This window comes from Equus przewalskii, chromosome 4, assembly GCF_037783145.1.
Source record: "Equus przewalskii isolate Varuska chromosome 4, EquPr2, whole genome shotgun sequence".
Classification (NCBI taxonomy): domain Eukaryota; kingdom Metazoa; phylum Chordata; class Mammalia; order Perissodactyla; family Equidae; genus Equus; species Equus przewalskii.
The window spans coordinates 87,910,168-87,929,483 of NC_091834.1; the positions used below are offsets into that span (position 1 = coordinate 87,910,168).

At 39.2% G+C, this 19,316-nt stretch overlaps 1 protein-coding gene across 3 annotated transcripts in view; it reads left to right on the top strand.

The window, feature by feature from the left end:
* EXOC4 (exocyst complex component 4) overlaps window positions 1-19,316 on the top strand; it is a 758,598-nt gene that overhangs the window by 591,455 nt on the left and 147,827 nt on the right. For all 3 annotated transcript variants that reach the window (XR_011539582.1, XM_070617731.1, XM_070617732.1), the window contains one exon: window positions 10,085-10,221. Coding sequence is in view for 2 of the 3 variants with exons in the window: in XM_070617731.1 (XP_070473832.1) it covers window positions 10,085-10,221 (137 nt within the window). In the remaining variant the exon portion in view is untranslated. The remainder of the gene's footprint in view (window positions 1-10,084; window positions 10,222-19,316) is intronic.

The following is a 19,316-nucleotide window of genomic DNA, read 5'->3' on the forward strand; positions in this document are numbered from 1 at the left end:
GGAACATTTTCAGCCGTTTTATTTTTTCTGTCCCCCACCTCCTTTGGGAACTTCAGTTACATGGGTATTAGGCTGTCTGATATTGTCTCACAGTTCACTGACTCTCTGTTCCGTTGTTTTCATCTTTTTTTCTCTGTGTTTTATTTTGGATAATTTCTAATGCCATGTCTTCCTTTTCTCTTCTTGTCATGTTCATGTTTTCCTTTATGTTGTTGAACATAGGATATTTATAATGGCTGTTTTAACCTCCTTGTCTACTAATTCTATTATCTATTTTGAGTCTGTTTCTCTTAACTGATTTTCCTCCTCTTCGTGTATTTTCCCCCTACTTTGCACCCCAGATAATTTTTGATTGTGTGCTGGACATTGTTGAGTGTGGGATTTCGTTGTAGTTCTTTACATGTTCTTGAACTTTATTTTAGGACACATTTTAGTGACCTAGAATTACACTGATCATTTCAAGGTTTGCTTCTAGGCTTTGTTAGACATGTCCAGGACAACCTTTAGTCTAAGGCCAGTTTGGCCCCACTATGAGGCAATACCTTTCAGAGGACCCTACCAGATGCCCTGTCTAGTAGGAGGCTCTTCCACTCTAGCTAGTGGGAGCATGAGCCATTCCTAACCCTGTGTGAATGCTGGGGATTCCACCTGCTCTTTTCAGGTAGCTCTTTCACCAGCCTTAGTAGTTTCTACCACACATGAGCACTTCAATACTCAGCGAAAGATCTTCTGAAGAGCTACAGAAATCTCTTTCTCTCTCTCTCTCCCTTCCTCTCCCTCTCCTTCTCTCTGTGCAGTTCCCACCTCTCCAGTATTTTGCCCCACAAAACTCTAGCCACCTTAACCTCTCAAAACTCCAGATTCTGTCTCCGCAACTCAGCAAGACTTCTAGGCTCTGGTTAGGTCCCCTATTCCTGTATTGTGGCCTGGAAACTCCAGCTGTGGGGCATTTGTAGAGCTCACCTCATTTGTTTTCCTTCTCCAGTGTCCGAAAACTATTACTTCATATATTTCATCTGGTTTTCTAGTTGTTTAAAGCAAGGTTTCAAGCTATTTTATACCAAAATACTTTAGTATTACTTCTCTACAAGGCAAGAGTGTTTTCTTCATTATGAAAATAGCATTGTCACTATTGTCAACATTAGTGATAAGTTCTTAATATCGTCTAATATCTAGTCCATTTTGAAATTTCCCAAATGTCACAATTGTGTTCTTTACGACTAGTTTGTCCAACCTAGGATTCCATCTAGGACCATAATTATTGTGTGGCTTAAGTCTCTTAATCTAGAACAGTCACCTTTTTCATGACGCTGACATGTTGAACAGACCCAGCCAGTTGTACTCTGGAAAATCCCATCTTCTGCATTTGTCTGACGGCCTCATCTGTTTCCTGTTACTTGAAGTTAGATCTAACAGCTTGATTACGTTGAAGTCGTATATTTTTAGAAAGACTGTATCATAGATGATGTTACATTTCATATTCCATCACATCTGCAGACCTGTAAGAGCTGGCTTCCTAACATTAACGATGTTAAGATTGACCCCTGGCTGAGAGTTGTGACCATCTGGTCCCTCCATTGTGCAGTTACAGTTTCCTGGTGTGACCAGAAAGTAATCTGTGTGGGGTAACTTAGCCACTACAAAAATGCTCATTTCCCTGTCAACTTTCTTCTATTTGTTTTAGTATCAATTGATAATCTTTTCCTGAATCAATTGTTTTATTAGGGGCTGCAAAATGATTTTCTAATTCTGTTATTCCTTCTAGCTGGCGTTCTTCCCTAAAGTAGAGCTTTCCCTATTTGATAATCCTGAAATATACTTCCTACTGGAAAAACAGTAAATGGATAATTGTTTCTTTCTATCAGTTTTCAAAGAAGAATTTAATAGTCACTCAAATGATAAGTGAGTTTTTTCTGATTTGTGCTCTGCATTGATTTTTCATGTTTTTCAATAAATATAATCAACTACAATAATTTATTCCATTTGATGCTCCAATCATCAGCTTTGGCCAAGGGGAACTCAGAGACCTGGATTCTAGATTTTAAAGTATCATAAACTAGCTATGTGTCTGTGAAAGGCCCTTTAATAATTTGTTTTGGTTGTTTCTCTTTTTAAAAAATAGAGAATTAGACTGTGGATAGCAAGTGGTTGCTTTCAGCTCTAGAATTAGGATTCTGAGCTCCACCACCTAATACGCTGCCCTGCTTCTCTCCAGCTGCAGGAGGAAGCCCTCAGCCCATCCTTCAGACCTTCCACAAGCTGGCTCCCTCCTTTTCTCCTCAACAGGAAGCCCTCCGCCAGCCACACTTATCTCCTGTTTGCTACATGAGGCCAGCTCATCCCTTATTCCTAGCCCTTGCCTACACCTTTTCCCTTGCCTGAATACCTTGCCTCTTCCTCTGTGTGATCCGAACCTCACCCATCTTCCAGATGCCAGTTCAGGCTCCCCCACCTTCTTACCCCTACTCCCCTACATTGTTTTTTGCACTTACTTGCATCTTCTCTTGGACTATCACTTGTTTGTTGTTCTAAATGATGTTATCCCAGCTAGACTATTGTCACCCCCAGAAAAAGAGACTATGCTTCACCCCAAGAACATTGCTGGGCACAGAGGAAGTACTAGAGCTGCTCTTGTTGTTATTATTATATTTCTATGTCTCTCCCAACATGTAGCACTATGTAGTTTGCAGAATAGTAACTTAAAGGTGCCCTTAAATATGTATCTGGGGTATGTATGTGTGTATTGGGGAGTGCAGTTGGAGATATTCTTACAAGTACTCATGCTCCCTATTCGTTGATCTGTTTCCACTCTCTGGGTTCTATTACATTTCAGGGGGCATTGATAACCTGGCCATAGAGTTACATTGATTTGAAGTATATAAGTCAACAAATATTTCTTTATTACCTAATATTAGCTAGGGAAACAAAGATGCCCCCTGGGATCTCACAGTCTAATTAAAAACAACTGTTGTGTTCTTCTTTCCCCTTTCCTGTATTTTGTTTTGTTTTGAATATGAAATCACAAACCCCTAAATAAACCTCATAAAAAGCCAGCTGTGCTTATAGGATATGTTAGGCACAGATTTTATTCAGTCATAAATGATCCTCTACCCAAAATGTTAAAAAAATCGTATTAATAATTTACATCATCATAGACGTTTTCCCAGTTTTTAGTTGGCAAATAAATTTTATAATCACCAATATTCATTCTAAAGGGATATAATTTTTCTGACTGCCCAAAGTTTGACCTCATAGTTTTTGTTTATGCCTATTTATAAATTCTACCTAACTCTTTAGGGTGCCAAACAGAGCTTCGGAATGTCTTTCCCTGTTAGTTGTATATTTGTCTTTTCTGAACAGTGGAACCTTTTGAAATTATCTTCCTACGCTTGGAGTGGATCATCTAGTGATTAGTGACATCAATTGGATTACTTTTTTGTATTGCTGCTGGAGAAGGAGAAAAGAGGAATATTCAAAATATTTAGGTACTATGTATGTGTATGTTATAAAAAGACCTCCAGGATCTAGTTTCTGACTGCTTCTCTCAGTCTGCCCTCCTGATCTACATACGCACACACACACACACTCACACACACCCTTCACCCCACCGTGAAGAACCACTTGCAATTCCCTGAATCCCACGCTCCTTCATGCTCATGCTGCTCCATCTACCTCAAGTGCTTTTTTTCATCTTTGTCAATCTGCAAGTCGCTATTCGTCTTTTAGGACTCAGTTGAATTATAACTTCCTCTTTCTCACCGCTTCCCCCCACCCTTCCATTCCAATCCAATTAACTCCTTTTTCCTCTGTACCTCGACTGTACAATATACAGATGCCGAGGATAGCACCTATGATTTTTTATTATCCTTATTTGTGAACTTGTCTCTTTCTACTCATATCTAAGATCCCTGGAGGGCAGGAATCTTGTCTCATCTGGTTTTTCATCTCCTACAGTTAGCCTGGTATTTGGCACACAGAAAATATTTACTTAATAAATACGTATCTATTTAATCAATTAGTTAAGTTCCCTGCTCTTTCCCCAAGCACCTCTGATCCTTCTGAACAGCTCTCCTCTAGTGGTCTACAATAGTACTGCCAACAATACTGTTACATCTTCACGTTTTAAAAATATACCATAAGTGAAAACCATTATAATAGAATACTTATATACTTACAGATGGTATTCTCAGACAAGTTTTTGACAGAGTGCCTATGCCTATTCATTTGTATAATGGTTCGACATAAATTGTTTAAAATTGAGATTTAACATGCACGCATGTAACCACCAACCAGATGTCCCCCCCAGTCCTTATCTCCCCCTTCCCCAGCAAAAGTGTATTAATCTGGGTTCTCCAGAGAAAGAGAACCAAATGGGGCCGGGGGGGATTTTCCAGGTGTTTCTAACAGGAGGACCTAATAGGAGCTAGGGAGAGTCTTTTAACAGAAAGGAGCTTTTAGCTGAGACCTGAAAGATAAGAAAAAGCACCCCAGGAAAGGAAGACAAAGGGCAAAACTTTGCAGGCAAATGCAAGGCCTGAAATGGGAATGAAGAACTGAAGAAGCCCCATGTACCAGATATTAGAGAGGCAAGGGGAAAATGATCGACGAAGAGACTGGAGGGGTAGATAGAAGCCAAGTCATGAAGGGCCTTATGGGTTATCTGAAAAATGTGGAGCCTAGTGCATTAAAGAGTTTGGAGTTGGTGAGAGACATAATCAGATAGAACTTAAAATTTTTCTTTTGAAATTAAACTGACAAACTGAAAATTACACATCTTAAAGCCAAAGAATTTTCACATGTTTTTACTCATGCAACAGCTACCCAAGCAAGATATTTTCAGCACTTGGAAGGTTCTCTCCTTCCCAGTCAGGACCCGCCTCCTCCAAGGGTAGCCACTATTCTGACTTCTATCACCAAAGATTGCTTTTGCCTGTTACTGAACTACAATAATAACAAAACCATACAGTTGTGCTCCTTTCTGTCTGACTACTTTCATTCAGCATATGGTCTGCAAGATTCACGCATGTCATCATGTGTAGCAATAATTCATCCTTTTTCATTGCTCTGCAGTATTCCACCGTATAAATATACCATGATTTCTTTCCCCATTCAACTACTGATGGACTTGAGGACCACTTTTATTTTTTCTTTTTGCTATTATAAATAAAACTGGTATGAATACTTGTGTTCATGTACTTTGATGGACATAAGCACTCATTTCTATGGGAGACAGAACTTTTTTTAAAGATCCCTTTGCTTGCGGGGTGGAGAATGATTTGGAGGAGAATAGTGGCACCTGGATACATAGCCTTTTACCAGCTGGCTGATTAAAGGAGCACGCCCATCCTGAGCATTTTAAACATCACACAAATTAAAACAGAGATTAAAAAACAGTAGATGTCCTTTTGGATTCTGTTATTGCTGTAGTTATTGTCGTTTACAGTCAACTACAACTTGGAGCTGATAGTAGCTGGAAGGACAATATAGTATGACAAGTTTTACTGACTTGTATTTGAATATGTCCCAATAAACAGAAACATTATTGTCATCATCAAACATTTGTGAAGTCCCCCTCCTCCACAATTGCTGGTATGTGTGTGCAGTGGTGGTGGATTGTCTCTGAAATGATGGACGGATTTACTCAATGTTCTCTTCCGAATTCCTCCTCAAGCAGTTTCTCAGAACCTTAGGTCCTTTGCACCATCTCTGCTCCAGGGAGACTGCATTCTCCGAACTAAAGTTTTTTGTTTTTGTTTTTCTGAGTTGTGAGTTTATTTATATGACTTAAAACTTTAAAATTAGCACATTTCATTGTATATATAGTGGATTGCCATTATAGAAAATAATCCATTCAGGTGAAATTAGGAATATTTTTTAGAAAAATCTAAGACCTTTAGACACAGTAAATGTTCAGTCTTTAGAACCATGGGAATTAAAATAATTCCCATGTAGTAATGTAGTAAGAAAGTGGCTGTGATCTGATCCTATCTTAACAAATCAGGCTTTTAACCCTCTATTTTGCCTTATAATTATCCCCTAAATCTGTCTTTTCACCCTCCTCTGAATGTGCTATACATTGTATCAATTGAGCTAATAAACATTTATTGAGCACCTGCAATATGCCAGATATGTTGCATCTTAGGTAAACTGATCAAAAGGAATTTATAGTCAAGCAAAAGAGACAGTCAAGTGAACCAGTGGTTGCCATGTCCATTTAGGACTTGGGCTAAAATTATGCCCAGGGTGTTCTGGTAGCACAGACGAGGGGCATTTAAATCAGAACAGATAACCCTTGAGCTGACTCTTGAAGAATGAGAGAGGCCTGAGCTAGGAAGGGCATGCCAGACACAGAGATTGGGAAGCTCAGAGGCACAGAGGCAGGAAGCAGCCTGGTGCAGTCAAGGAATGATTAGTAGTTTAGTGTGGTTGGAGCACAGAGTGGGCATGCCCAGTGAAGCTAGAGAGAAGGCTGGAGAGTTAGGCAGGATCCAGAGCTTAAAAGGATTGGCGTGTAGGAAAGGGCGTGGACTGACAAGGGAGACCTGGCTTCTCACCCTCTTCCTGCCAGGACTCTATGTACCCTCCAGCACGTCATTGGGCCTGGCATCCTCATCAGTAAAACCAGAAAACTGGGGAGAGTTGTTCCCAAACCATGTTCTGGAAACACTGTTCTAGTAGATGTGAAAAGATGTGCTGTGAAAAGTCTTCTCTTTACTTCAATAGTTAGGGGAAGATTGAAAACCTCATTTGCCTCTTTAAGAGTCGCAATGACATTAGCATATTAAAAGTTTCTGAAGTCCTCTAGTGAAGAAACCACTTGAGTTTTCTTTAACTCAGCATTTTCCAAATTATTTGACTTGTAGCCAATTTCCCATAATATTAATATTAGTATCGTGCAGCAGAGCCCTATTTTGGCAAACAGTGGACAGGTCTCAAAGGTCCAATCATCTTCATTCATTCTTTCCTTAAATTGCTTAAAAGTGTAAAACCAAAGAGCTCATCCTTAGAGACCCTCTTATTTGAGATTACTGGCATATCTCTGTAATAAACTTTTATTTATCATTTATTTTTCCTAGTGATGCTTTTTTTGTTGCATCAACTATCATGGGATTTTTTTTCTCTTCTCATTTTTCATGTCATGCCCAGACTTTATTACCTGGTAATAAGTTGCTAGAAATGAGAATTGAGTTGTTTCTAAACAAATATCAATCACTTGTGAAATCTTTAATAGAAATTATAATGAATAAAATCAGGGTTTTACTTATTATGAAATCATTATATTCGACATTGGCAAATCCCAAAATTAATAATGAGTCAGTAAATCATTTGTGATGCCAAAGAGATCAAATGAATAAAAATAAGATTGACCTTGTTAGAAATTTGATATTTTCAACGTTTATCTATCAGAGCCACTGATTGGAAATTGTTCTAAATTCTTGAAAAATGGGAACTTTTTTTTACCCATCATTTGGCAAACTACAGTGTCATTTTCTTTGAAGAGAATGTAGTGATTGATTATCCAGAGTGCTACCATGACAAGGTAAACCAACCGAATAGGTGGAAAATTGTATGTAATCATACAGCATCACTCAGGCCCTGTGTTGAGCACAGCCATTCGAATTAAACCATGGCATTCTAATCATTCCCAACAGGTACTTCCTGCTTACCCCAAAACCTCTATCACCAGAGAATATTCCTGTGTGCTTGCACTCTCCCCTTCCCCTCCGATTGTCATAGTTCTAGTCCACGAAAGCACTGGAGTAACAAAGACCAAACTGAATAAAGACAGACCAAACTGAATCCACCCAAAAAAACTTCAAAATGCAAAGATGTCTGTGTCTAGCATGCCTCACACATAACAACATTCAGAGAGGTTTGTTTATGTGTATTAATGTTTTTAATATTGTTTCTTTTATTAGTAGCATTGTCCTGAAGATACTGAGAAATTATAAGCAAGTGATGGAGGGGAGGATGGGAGATGGACAAAAGGAAAAGAATGCCAGTCTCACTTTTGAGAAGCTGAGACTCTAATCAGGAAGGCCAAACACACCTGAGGTGACCTGAGGCCAATTACGCAGTATTCTCTAAGTGTAAAAGCACTCATGCACCAACTGAATAGCTGAGTGGTGAGGGCCAGTAGAGTGGTGGAGCCATCAAATTAGCCTTGGTTACTAGAAGACTCAGTTCCAAACCTGCCCCAGAGTTGACTGTCAATGGCATAATTGGGAATAGAACCAGGTCCTCTCTCTTAATTATCCAAGTAATGTCTCCGTGCTCATCTTCCCTGCAGTGTTTTAGATTTTAAATGGACTTTGTTAGGATGGCTGAACTCTACTCTCCTTTATTAATTGCTGCCCACGTGTTGTAGGATATCCTGTGTTCCAAATCAGGATGAGGATTTTAGACTCCTCTTAGCAGCGTGGGGACATGCAGCTAAGCAGAATCAATTCCTGTCACTCACACACAAATCCAGAGGAAGGGGATTATGGGTCAGCGTGAGCTGCAGCGCTTTCATCTTAAAATCAATCCAGAAAGGGAAGTGGAACTTTCGGGGATTCTGTAGAGACTGTAATGTGGTTTCCTGTGAGGTTTGTCTTACAGAATATAGCTGCTCTTTCTTTTTCACCTTCTGATTATGATACGTGGGGAGGGAGGAGAAGAGAAGGAAAGAAAACAAGAAACCTCTACAACCAAATAATCTTGAATAAGCTTTCACATGTAAACTCACAACTCAAGAGGATCGTCCATTGTGTTGAGAAAACCTGTACACTTTTATCCATTCTTTTTATTTTTAGAAGAAAAAAATTAACCCAAACCCTATACCCTATAGTCTGCATTTAAGCGTAATGAAATGCCTTTGATTCTTTCATGGATCACTGTCAAACTGGAGGAAAAAAATTTTAATTTTTACTTTTATGGCTAAGTCTACCATAGCTTATGTAATTCTATATAAATAAATACGTATTCAACAAACCATTTATTGACCAAAGGATTCCAAGCTGCTAAGCCTGTGATTCGTATTTACTCCAGTGTGATTCAGCTCCTTTTGAAAGAAGCATGGACTAATGGTTTAAATAACTCCGTCTTTTCTTAACCAAAGATTTAGAATTTATTGAATATGCCTCTTTTCAGATATAATGCTGATTTGCTGCACAGTACTATCAGTCTCTAGCTGTAAGGTAGGCTTGTTATTCTTTCCCTTGGCATTTCTCTAATTCAGTTGTCAAATATGTCTGAGTCTGTTTGGACGCTGCTTTTGCAGTGAAAACACCACCAGGAAATACTTTGATCTTTGGAGAAAACGTTTGGGCTACAGGCAGGAGAACTCAGGTCTAGCTGTGAGGCAGAATGGTGAAGTTAAAAGAGCAAAGCCTGGAGCCCTTGCTTTGTTTAACCTCATTTTTCTAAGCCAGTTTCCTCATCGTTAAACTGGGAGTGGTTATAGGATTCACCTGGTAGGTAGGCATATTGCGAGGATTACATGAGATGAAGTATGTAGCGTGCCTAGTGCTGTCCTCAGCGCTTGTAAGAACCCGTAAAAGTTCATGATTATCGTGATTATCATGTAAGTTTCAAGAGGGATAACATATGCTGTGTATGTGGAAACATTCTACAAGCTGTAAGGCACAATACAAATGTTCGCTGTTATTCTTAATACATTGATGGTTTTGAAATTTTTAAAACAAATCATGGAAGGCTTTTTCTTTGTGCTGCTTGTCATAGGTCCCTAATGTCAAAATAGAGCCCTTGAGGTGATCAATGAGGCTCCAACTGAATGTGTATTTTCTTTCTTAAAAGCCACAGAGATATTGTGTGGATGCCAAGAATTCCATGAAATCACTTTGAAAATCCCTGTCCTATGTCCTTTCACAGAAAACACTTTCTCAGGCCTTTGGAAGACCAGCGCCATGCAAGATACTTATTTTGTTGTTGATTTTAATCAGTATTTTTAAATGTCACATCCTCGCAGGAAAGCTCAAATGCCTTAGATGATCGCATCCTTTCAGTTGTCCTTCCTTGTCCTACACGTTGAGAGAGAAAAACTCATGATTTCTGTGGCCTCTCTCTTTGTGTTCTTTTCCAGAGCACAATCATTGTGGAGAAGACAGTGCAAGACCTCATGAACCTGATGCATGACTTGAGTGCCTACTCAGATCAGTTCCTCAACATGGTGTGTGTGAAACTCCAGGAATATAAGGACACTTGCACTGCGGCCTACAGGTAGAGCTTCTGTGGGGAGCTAAGCAAAGTCACTTTAGAACTTGATGATTGTTCCGGTTGGTGATATTGGCTTCATAGCCTGACTGTCCACCATTATAGAAAAGGACCACTCTCGAGTGTGTCAAGGGGCCTGACAAGAACACGTGCCACAGAAATAGTCTCCTAGATGCCTGTATAGTCATACCGGCAGAGGGAATGAAGGAGACAACGGGCAGAGCTACTGAGGACTGCCATTGGCTGGCGTAGAGGAGGTGTCAGGCTTGATTTTCATGAAAGGCTAGGATTGCAAGATAGGTCTTCCTCTAGAAAATTCCAGACCTAGATTAGTCCATCTTGTGATTCTAAAAGATCTTTAAAGTAAAGCAATTTTGAGCTCTTTATAACCCATAATAATCTATGATGTGATTTCTTTTTAGTTCTTACAAATGTGTTCCTCCTGACGTTTGATGTGTACCCTTCCTGCTGTCATGAAAGGACAGTCAAACCTGTTTTCAGCATCAGTGGAAATGAAAAGTCATTGTTATAAACTTGAAAACCTTTAGTTTTCCCTCTCATTTCGTGTCTCTGGGTTCAGAAATCTCTTTGAGCTCATAAAAAGGATCATAGCACTTCCTGTAAAAAGCTAATAATAGGAACAAATTATGGTCTGGTTGACAAGACCTGAAACAATTAGGGAAGAAACAAATGCATAATAAAATACTAAATTTGTGTGGTACATAATTAAGGATAGATAGGTAAAGTACAGTACATAATCAGGCAGTACTTGCACAATACAGAATATAAGAGCAGAAGGAATAAAACCCAAGAGGGAAAGAAAGAGAAAGGTGTTTGGAGTCAGGAAAGATTTCACAGAAGGTGAGCTATGTGCTGGACCTTAGAAAGATGAATGAGATTTAGGGAGGTGGAAGGAATAAATAAAGGCCTTGCAGGGATGGAGAGGAGGCACACACGTAGCTGCCGGAGATTCAGAGGGGGGAAATGCAGAGGACGTCTGAATGGAACAGGGTTCGTAGTAGAAGGTAATAGGAGCTAATGTTGAATAGGAAAAGCAAGACCAAATAACAAAGGGTCTTAAAAAATAAGACTTGGAAATTTAGATGTTATGTAAGATGATGATAAGGAGTCATTATAAGTGAGCCGGGAAGCACTGTTTAAGAAAGATGAATCTGGCTGAGGAATACAACATAGATTAAGGCTTAACCACCTTTATTCCAGCCGTAACTAACATTCATCCACAGTGACATGAACCAATTAAAGAAAAGAAACCCAACCACCTCCCTGAGAGATGCACTCCCAATATTTTACTTTTTCTGTTCAATAATTATTCATTGAAAATTTTAAAATATTTAGGTTTAAATCATATATATAATCAATAATTGTGTTATAATCAATTGGGTACCAAATAATAATTATAACAGCAATTCAAACAAAAATATGTTAAAATTTAGTCTTGTGGTAAAAGAAAATGTTAATTTAATTTTTTAGATTTTATTTTGTACAGTTTTTTGCAGAAAACTACAATAGAGTAATTAGTAAAATACTTTCTAGCTTAAACATGTATTCCATTAAGATAAAATTTAGTGAGAAAGTGAAATAGAAATACAAATTCAAGAGAAAAATGAAAAATATCCAACTGTTAAAGAAGAGCTTATTCATATATGTTTTAAATGTGTAATGGTGGGTATCAAATCCCTATGGTATTGAGATTCCATTGGATACATTTAAAATAGTGATTTTAAAGTGTCAGTATTTATAATATGCCAAAATTATATCTTTTGTGACCATTTAAGCTCATGATGAAAAATACTAAATGTCAGTTTAAAAATGTGGAAAGGAGAGGGGCTGGCCCCGTGGCCGAGTGGTTAAGTTCGCGCGCTCCACTGCAGGCGGCCCAGTGTTTCGTCGGTTCGAATCCTGGGCGCGGACATGGCACTGCTCGTCAGACCACGCTGAGGCAGCGTCCCACATGCCACAACTAGAGGAACCCACAACGAAGAATACACAACTATGTACCGGGGGGCTTTGGGGAAAAAAAGGAAAAAATAAAATCTTTAAAAAAAAAAAAAAAAAAAAAAAATGTGGAAAGGAGAATATAGTTTTTCAAAGTTCCTTTAAGGGATATACAAATAAAACTGTTAAAAGCCACTGCTCTTGGTTAGTTGTCTAAGATTGGAATTTCTGGGCCACAGAGTATTATATTTTCAGCCTTACAAAACCAAAGTGGTTGTACCGATGTCACATGTACCAAATGAGAATCAAATGGCATATTTTTAATATTAAAGCTTAAATATTAAAAAAAATTAAAATATTTTAAAATCAGTTGCATTTTAATAACATTGCATTTTAATTTTACAGTTATGTTTATGTTTAACTCCATTGAATTTTAAGTTTTTTTTAAAAAGCAAGTCGTATCTTCTTTTCCTCATATTTCATTATGGCCAACCAATAATTTCTAACAAATAATAATGCCAGTGAATATTAATTATAGTGGGGAGATGTTACATAACCTGCCCAAGTTACGGTAGAGTTGACTCTAGAATCTAAATCCCACTGATCGCCCTTTATATATTATTGTTGTTCTTGTTATTTTGAAAGAAACCTTTTAACTTCATATAGCTTGGCATCTTATTTATTGTAGGCGATCTTTTCCTCATTGTTTATGATCCTGCCTCTCAACATGTCAAGTTATGGGAAGCTCACTGCATCCACAAAGCAGACTGGTCATTGTTGAACAGTCTCTTGTTTGGAAATGATATTCCTGTACCCATTGGACATTGTCCTTTTTTATGGAGTGATTCCAAATCAGTTTAATCCTTACACATGAAAGCCCTTCAGATATGTGAAGATAGCTATCCTGGTCCATTTAGTTTTTTTTTCCTTTTTTGCTAGATTGAACACTCTTGGGTTCTGATATGTCCTGGGTCTGCAAACCATCCCAGTCTTCTATCTTTGTTGCCCATTAGTCTGACAGTGTCTGTCTTAAAAAGGACTACTCCAAACTGAGCCTCGCGTTCCAGGTGTGCTCTTTGTACTTGAGCAAAACCATTGCCTTCCTTGTGTGGGACCCAGTGCTGGACACAGTGCTTCTTCTTATATCCAATCATTGCATTTGTCAGATATTTATTGAGCCTTTATCAGCTCCAAGACACTCTGTGAGTGTGTGGGAATAAAGAAGCCAATCAGTCACAGATTATACCTTTAATGAGCTTACATTCTTGGTAGAGGATAGAAAGAGAAACAGGGACAAAGAAATAGGACGTGGATATCCACAGCATTAATTTATGGCAGAAAATGTGGTAAGATACATAAAGATGACATGCTCCAGGAGGAAGAAAGTACTTAAGAAGGACAACAAAGGCTTGATGAAGGATAGGAACTAGGTCATGTGAAAAGTGAGGAGAATTTAGACAGGATTTAAGCTTAAGGAACTGAAGGAAGAAAGGAACCAGAGCAGTGTCAAGGAGGTGAGGAAGACTGGGAAAAGGAAAAACAAATGTCGAATATTTGGGTTGTGGAAAGGAAGCCTGAGCCAAAATGGAGAATCTTGAATGCCAGGCTCAAGGAAGTTGGCCTTTTTAAATTAGGGAAGCCTAAATTTCAGATTAGTGGGGAACCACTGAAGGTGAGTAAGCAGGGAGTACCAGGTATAGACCTGTGCTCTAGGAAGATTTTTCTGAGCTTTGTGTAAGATGGATTGGAAAGACAAGAGTGTGGAGGCAGAGGGGAGAGAGGCAATGAGTGCCTAAATTAGAGAGGCAAAGGAGGTGGAGGAGAGGGGACAGATCAAGAGACATTAGGAGATAAATTTTAGGACGTGGCCATTGGTTGGTTGTAGTGCGTAAGGAATATAAGAAGAATACTAGTCACAATTAGCTTTATCTTTTCTATGTTGTATTTGTAGAGTTTTTTTTAAAAAAAACCCATTAAATTTAATGTTATTTTCAGCTCATCATTTCAGTCTATTGAGATATTTTTGAATCTTCATCTGTCATCAGAAAATCTTAGCTATTCCTCCAAATTCCCTGTCATTTTGATTTTATAAGCAATCTTTTCGTTTCTTTATGTATGTCATTGAAAAGAATGTACACTAGGACAGGGCTAAGTTGAGAATTTGAGGGGCATACCTCTCAAGACTTCCTTTGAGATTGACATCCATATATTACTCAGTACTGCAGGAGTCCATGTGTTTTTCTGACTGTGAACCCGGACTGTAGCTCAAGGGCAGGCTCTGCAGCCATAATCTGAATATGAGCTTTTCTATCTATCGGTTATATGACCTTGAACACTTAGCCTCTCTGTGCCTTAGTTTTATCATCTGCAAAAAGGGATGGATAATAAGTTCTTCCCTCATAAGTTTGTTTTGAAGATATTAGTCTTTTAGAATTGTTTTTAGCCAAATAGTGAGCTCTCCCCAAATGATTAGCTGCTATTTTGATAATGACAGTAATGATGATGGCTAAGATTACCTTTACCACCATTCATGACATTACCTCCTATATTTCATCATCTGCCCTCTAAGAGGTTTGAGATTTCTTGGTCGTGTTCTCCCAGTCCTGATACTTTTAATGCAGCTAACCTTCCCTCACGTCTCCCTAAGATGGGCATATGCAAGCCAGCTATGGACTATACTAGGTCCTCCGATCCCTTTACTTTTAGGACTCACTACTCCCTGCTCTGCAGAACCTTTTCTTAAGAACTTGTGTCTTGGACACAAGTTTACAAATCACACTTGGAAACGACGTCTCTTGACCATCAGCCAAATTTACCATTTCTTCATTCAACCCAATTAAGAAAGGGAAAGTCACGTGACTTGTTCTTTGCGTGATCATCCTCGCTCCTAGTGAGTACCACTTCCTAATTGTTCACAAACTGTCTTTAATAGAATTTTGCCTATAATTCCAAACTCACCCAACTTCTGTAATTTACCTTCTTCTCTTTTAGGGCATTTGCTCTTAGGCATTTTTTGCTGTCTACCAAGATATTTCTAAGATTATCATCAGTGGTTTGAATTATTTCAGTACTCCAAGGTCCTTGCCTAAATTTATTAAACCTGTCAGAATATTCTTTAATCTTCAGTAACTGTTGACACAGTTGATTGCTCCATCCTTAAAATAACTTATTTATTTGATTTCTAAGATTTCATTCATTCAACAAATGTGTATTGAGTACTTATACAAGAGTTTGTAGACATATCAAAGAACCAAACAAAAAAAAATATCTACTTTGATGGAATTTACATTCTTTTGGACATGGGAGAGAGAAGATAGACAACAAATAAATATAATACATAACTATGTTATAAAGAATTTGAGAAGATGATAAGTACTGTGGAAAAAAGAAATAGAGTAGGGTGAGTAGACTCTGGAATGGAGGTGAAGGAGGTTGCAGTTTTAAATAGGGTGCCCCAGATAGGCCGTGGCAAGTTGAGGTTTGACAAAAGGTTCAAAGGAGCTTTGGTAGTTAGATAAGATATCTGGAAAGAGTGTCCTGGCAGAAGGCAAAAGCCGTAAGGCAGGACTCTGCGTGACACTTCAGGGACAGCAGGGAGGCCAGAGTGGTTGAAGTAAAGTGAGCAAGGAGGAGGGGTAGAAAGCCAGACCATGTAGGGCCTTGTAGGCCACTATAGGGATGTTGAGTTCTACACTGAGTGAAATGGGGAGCCACTGCAGGAATTGTACCTAGGTGCAGCATGATCTTAGTTACAGTTGAAAGTGTAAGTGTGGAGAATAGTCTGTCGGGGAAAAGGATATAAGCAGGGGGACCAATTTAAGAGCTATTGTGGTCATCCAGGTGAGAAATGAAAACAGCTCATACTGGTTGGTAGCAGCAGAGATGGTGAGAATTGGTTGAGTTTTGAATATATTTGGAAGGGCCAGTCAACAGAATTCCCAGCCAGATTGGATATAGAGTGTGAAAGATAGATGTCAAAAATGATATTAAGATTTTTCATTTGAATGGTGAAAAGATGGAGTTGCCAGCTATTGAGAGAGAACACTGCAGGTTTGAGAGCAAATAGGTCAGGATTTAAATTTGGAGAGGCTGTTAGACATCCACATGGAGATAGGGAGTAGGCAGTTGAATATATATCAAAAGGAGAGAGGTCTGGCCTGGAGGTACATATTTGGCAGCCATTGATATATGAATAGTATATATTAAATGGTATTTAAAACCATGGACTAGATGAAATCTCCATAGGAGTGAGTGTAAATATGACAGAGAAGATGACCATGGACTTTAAGAAGTTTGCAAGATGAGGAGAAATCAGCAAAGGAGACTGAGACGCAGCAATGAGTGAAGTAGGAGGAAAATCAAGGGAATGTGGTGTCCTGGAAACCAAGAAAATGGATGGAGGGGAGCGATCAGCTGTCCAAATGCTGCTGGTCAGTCAGCATTAGAACTGAGTATTGATTAATAAATTTAACAATGTGGAGGTCATTTGTGATCATCACTAGTGTTGTTTCTATGGAATAGTAGGAGTGAAAACTGGATTGGTGTGGGCTTAAAAAAGAAATTGGGAGTACAGAAATTGTAAATATAGGCAAAACTTATGCAGTGAGTTTTGCAGCAAAAGAGAACAAAGAAATGGGATAGTAGCTGGAGAATTTAGGTCATATGAAAGGTTTTTTGTGTTTTATGTGTCATTTTAAATAGAAATAAATGTATGTTTGTATTTGAAGAAAATTATTTAGATGAGAGGGAAAATTATTGATGTAGGAGAGAAAAGGGCAAATTGCTGAAATTATGGTTTCGGCTAATGAGTAGGGGTGGGCTGTAATGCACAAGTGGCGTGACTGGCTTTAGGCAGGGACATGAATAGTTTTGTTCACCATGGTCTATAGGAATTGAGTTATTTCTTTGTCATTTATATGTCACCATTTTGCCCAAACAGTGAAACTCTAGCTCCCTTGTCCTGCTTCTTCTTGGAACATAGCCATTGCGTTTGGTTCTTGACATATTGTGGTCATCAAGAGATCTTGATTCCTTGCCTCAAGAGACTATACCACATTGGTATCCCTCCTGGCTAAATTCTTTGGAATGGGGTCCACTTATTGGTGCCCACTGTCAGATCATTCCATATACAGGGTAATATCTGTAGTGATCTACACAGGGGCTGCATTACCAGTCTAGGATGAATTTACCTGATTCTATGAAGCTTTGAAGGGGATTAAACAGAAAATCATTTATATGGTTGTTATACAACAATGCACATTCACGCACCCACACACAGATAGACCCATGGTGCCTGTTGCCTGTTACTTAATCAGGTTTTTCAGGCTAGGGAAAAAGTGTTTTCTTATTCTATGAGTCTGAAGACGCAAAGTGTCCTTACTTCCTCTCTTCCCATTTAGTGCCCTCCCCCGGATTGGCACCTGCTGAGGAGTAATTAGGGCAGTCCTAATTTGGACAGCCAAATCCTGATTACAGTGAGAGGAAAAACAGGAAATGTTCTAGTTTTGCTGCCAGCAAATGACTGACTTAAATAGAAAACCATATACAATTCAAATGATCCAAAATGATATAACATTGGGGAAGGAGGAAGGGAGCAGGGAAACATTGCAATCTGATTCTGTCTCAGCAGATATCTTTTACAGAAATGATCAAATCCATAAGCTCACAATGCCCTCTGCTGAGAGTCAGTTTGTTTTCCAAGTTTACCATGAGAACCTGAGCATCCACTGGGAGTGTAGAGATCTGAGCAAAGGTCAAAAACATCTTACCTTCCTGTGAGCACCTCTCTCTGGAGAGAAAGACTATACTGTCTAATGATGTCATGTTACATGCTTTGGATAAAGAGAGGTTTCCTAAGAGGGAAATGAGGACTAGAAGTCTTTTTCTTAATTAGTCACACCCCTTGGGGCTTAAAGGAAAACTCAGTTGTGAATTCTCTACTGCGTGTGCATTAGCAATCAGGCAGTTGGTCCATTAGCCTGCTACCTCCAAGCTGAGTGCTTCTCTCTTTGCTCATCCTCTTTGTCCTGAGGTACAACCAGCAGCTTATATGTCCCCAAATAGTCATTTTTCATTCAATAGAATTTCAATAGAATGGAAATTGCAGTTTTTTGAAGTTTCTGTCTGTTCCAATTTGGCATCAGTTCATTCATCTTTTTGGCCTCTCTCCCTGGTAGAGAATACAAATGAAAAAACATCTTCTAATCTTAGAGGCCCAATTGATGTAAGACACAAGCATGTTTTTATTAGGAGAAGGTGTAACCATCCTCAGGGCCCCCCTTCACCTTAGAAGACCAAGAACTCATGCCAGAGCATGAAGAAAGAGTGACATAGGGATAAGCTTGGAATTGTTGATGGCAGGAATGAGGTCTGGCACAGGGCTGGACACCTCGTTGGCCCTCAGTATGTTTGTTGGATGGATGAGGTAATTCCAGACATACTGAACATGATGAGCCCGCAGTAGGCAGCATGGATGGATGTGATGCATGGGAATGTGACGCAAAATAAATGACTAGAATGGCCATTCTGGTGGTGCAGCAGTTAAGTTCGCATGTTCCGCTTCGGTGGCCCAGGGTTCACCAGTTTGGATCCCAGGCAAGGACCTACACACTGCTTATCAAACCACACCGTGGCAGGCGTCCTACATATAAAATAGAGGAAGATGGGCACAGATGTTAGCTCAGGGCTAATCTTCCTCAAAATAAATAAATAAATAAAATGACTAGAGTAGTTGGGTAGGAATGGGTAGAAAAGGTGAGTTTTGAAAACTTCTCATATTAAGTAAAGGAGCGCTAAAGGTTTTGGTGAGGAGGATGACATCATCAAAGTGGAATTTTAAGATCTCTGTGGCCCCTTGTGCTAAATAGCAGAGATTAGACGCCAGGGGCTGTGATGGCTCATGAAGCCCATCAGGTTTCCTGTGTAGCCAGAGCCCAGGGCCCTGCAGGAATGAGAGCCTAACTGAGTGTGCCTTGCTGCCTTTGCCTGCTAACTAACTTTGAACCTCAGAAGAACCAAGGGCCTCTGCCCAGGAAAACTCTGCAAGCTCCATGCAAGCTTGTCTCCTGGTCTGCCTCTTGAAACTATGTTGTGACCCACGCTCTTGGATTGCTGAGCATAGATATATTCATTGTTGTTAAATACTG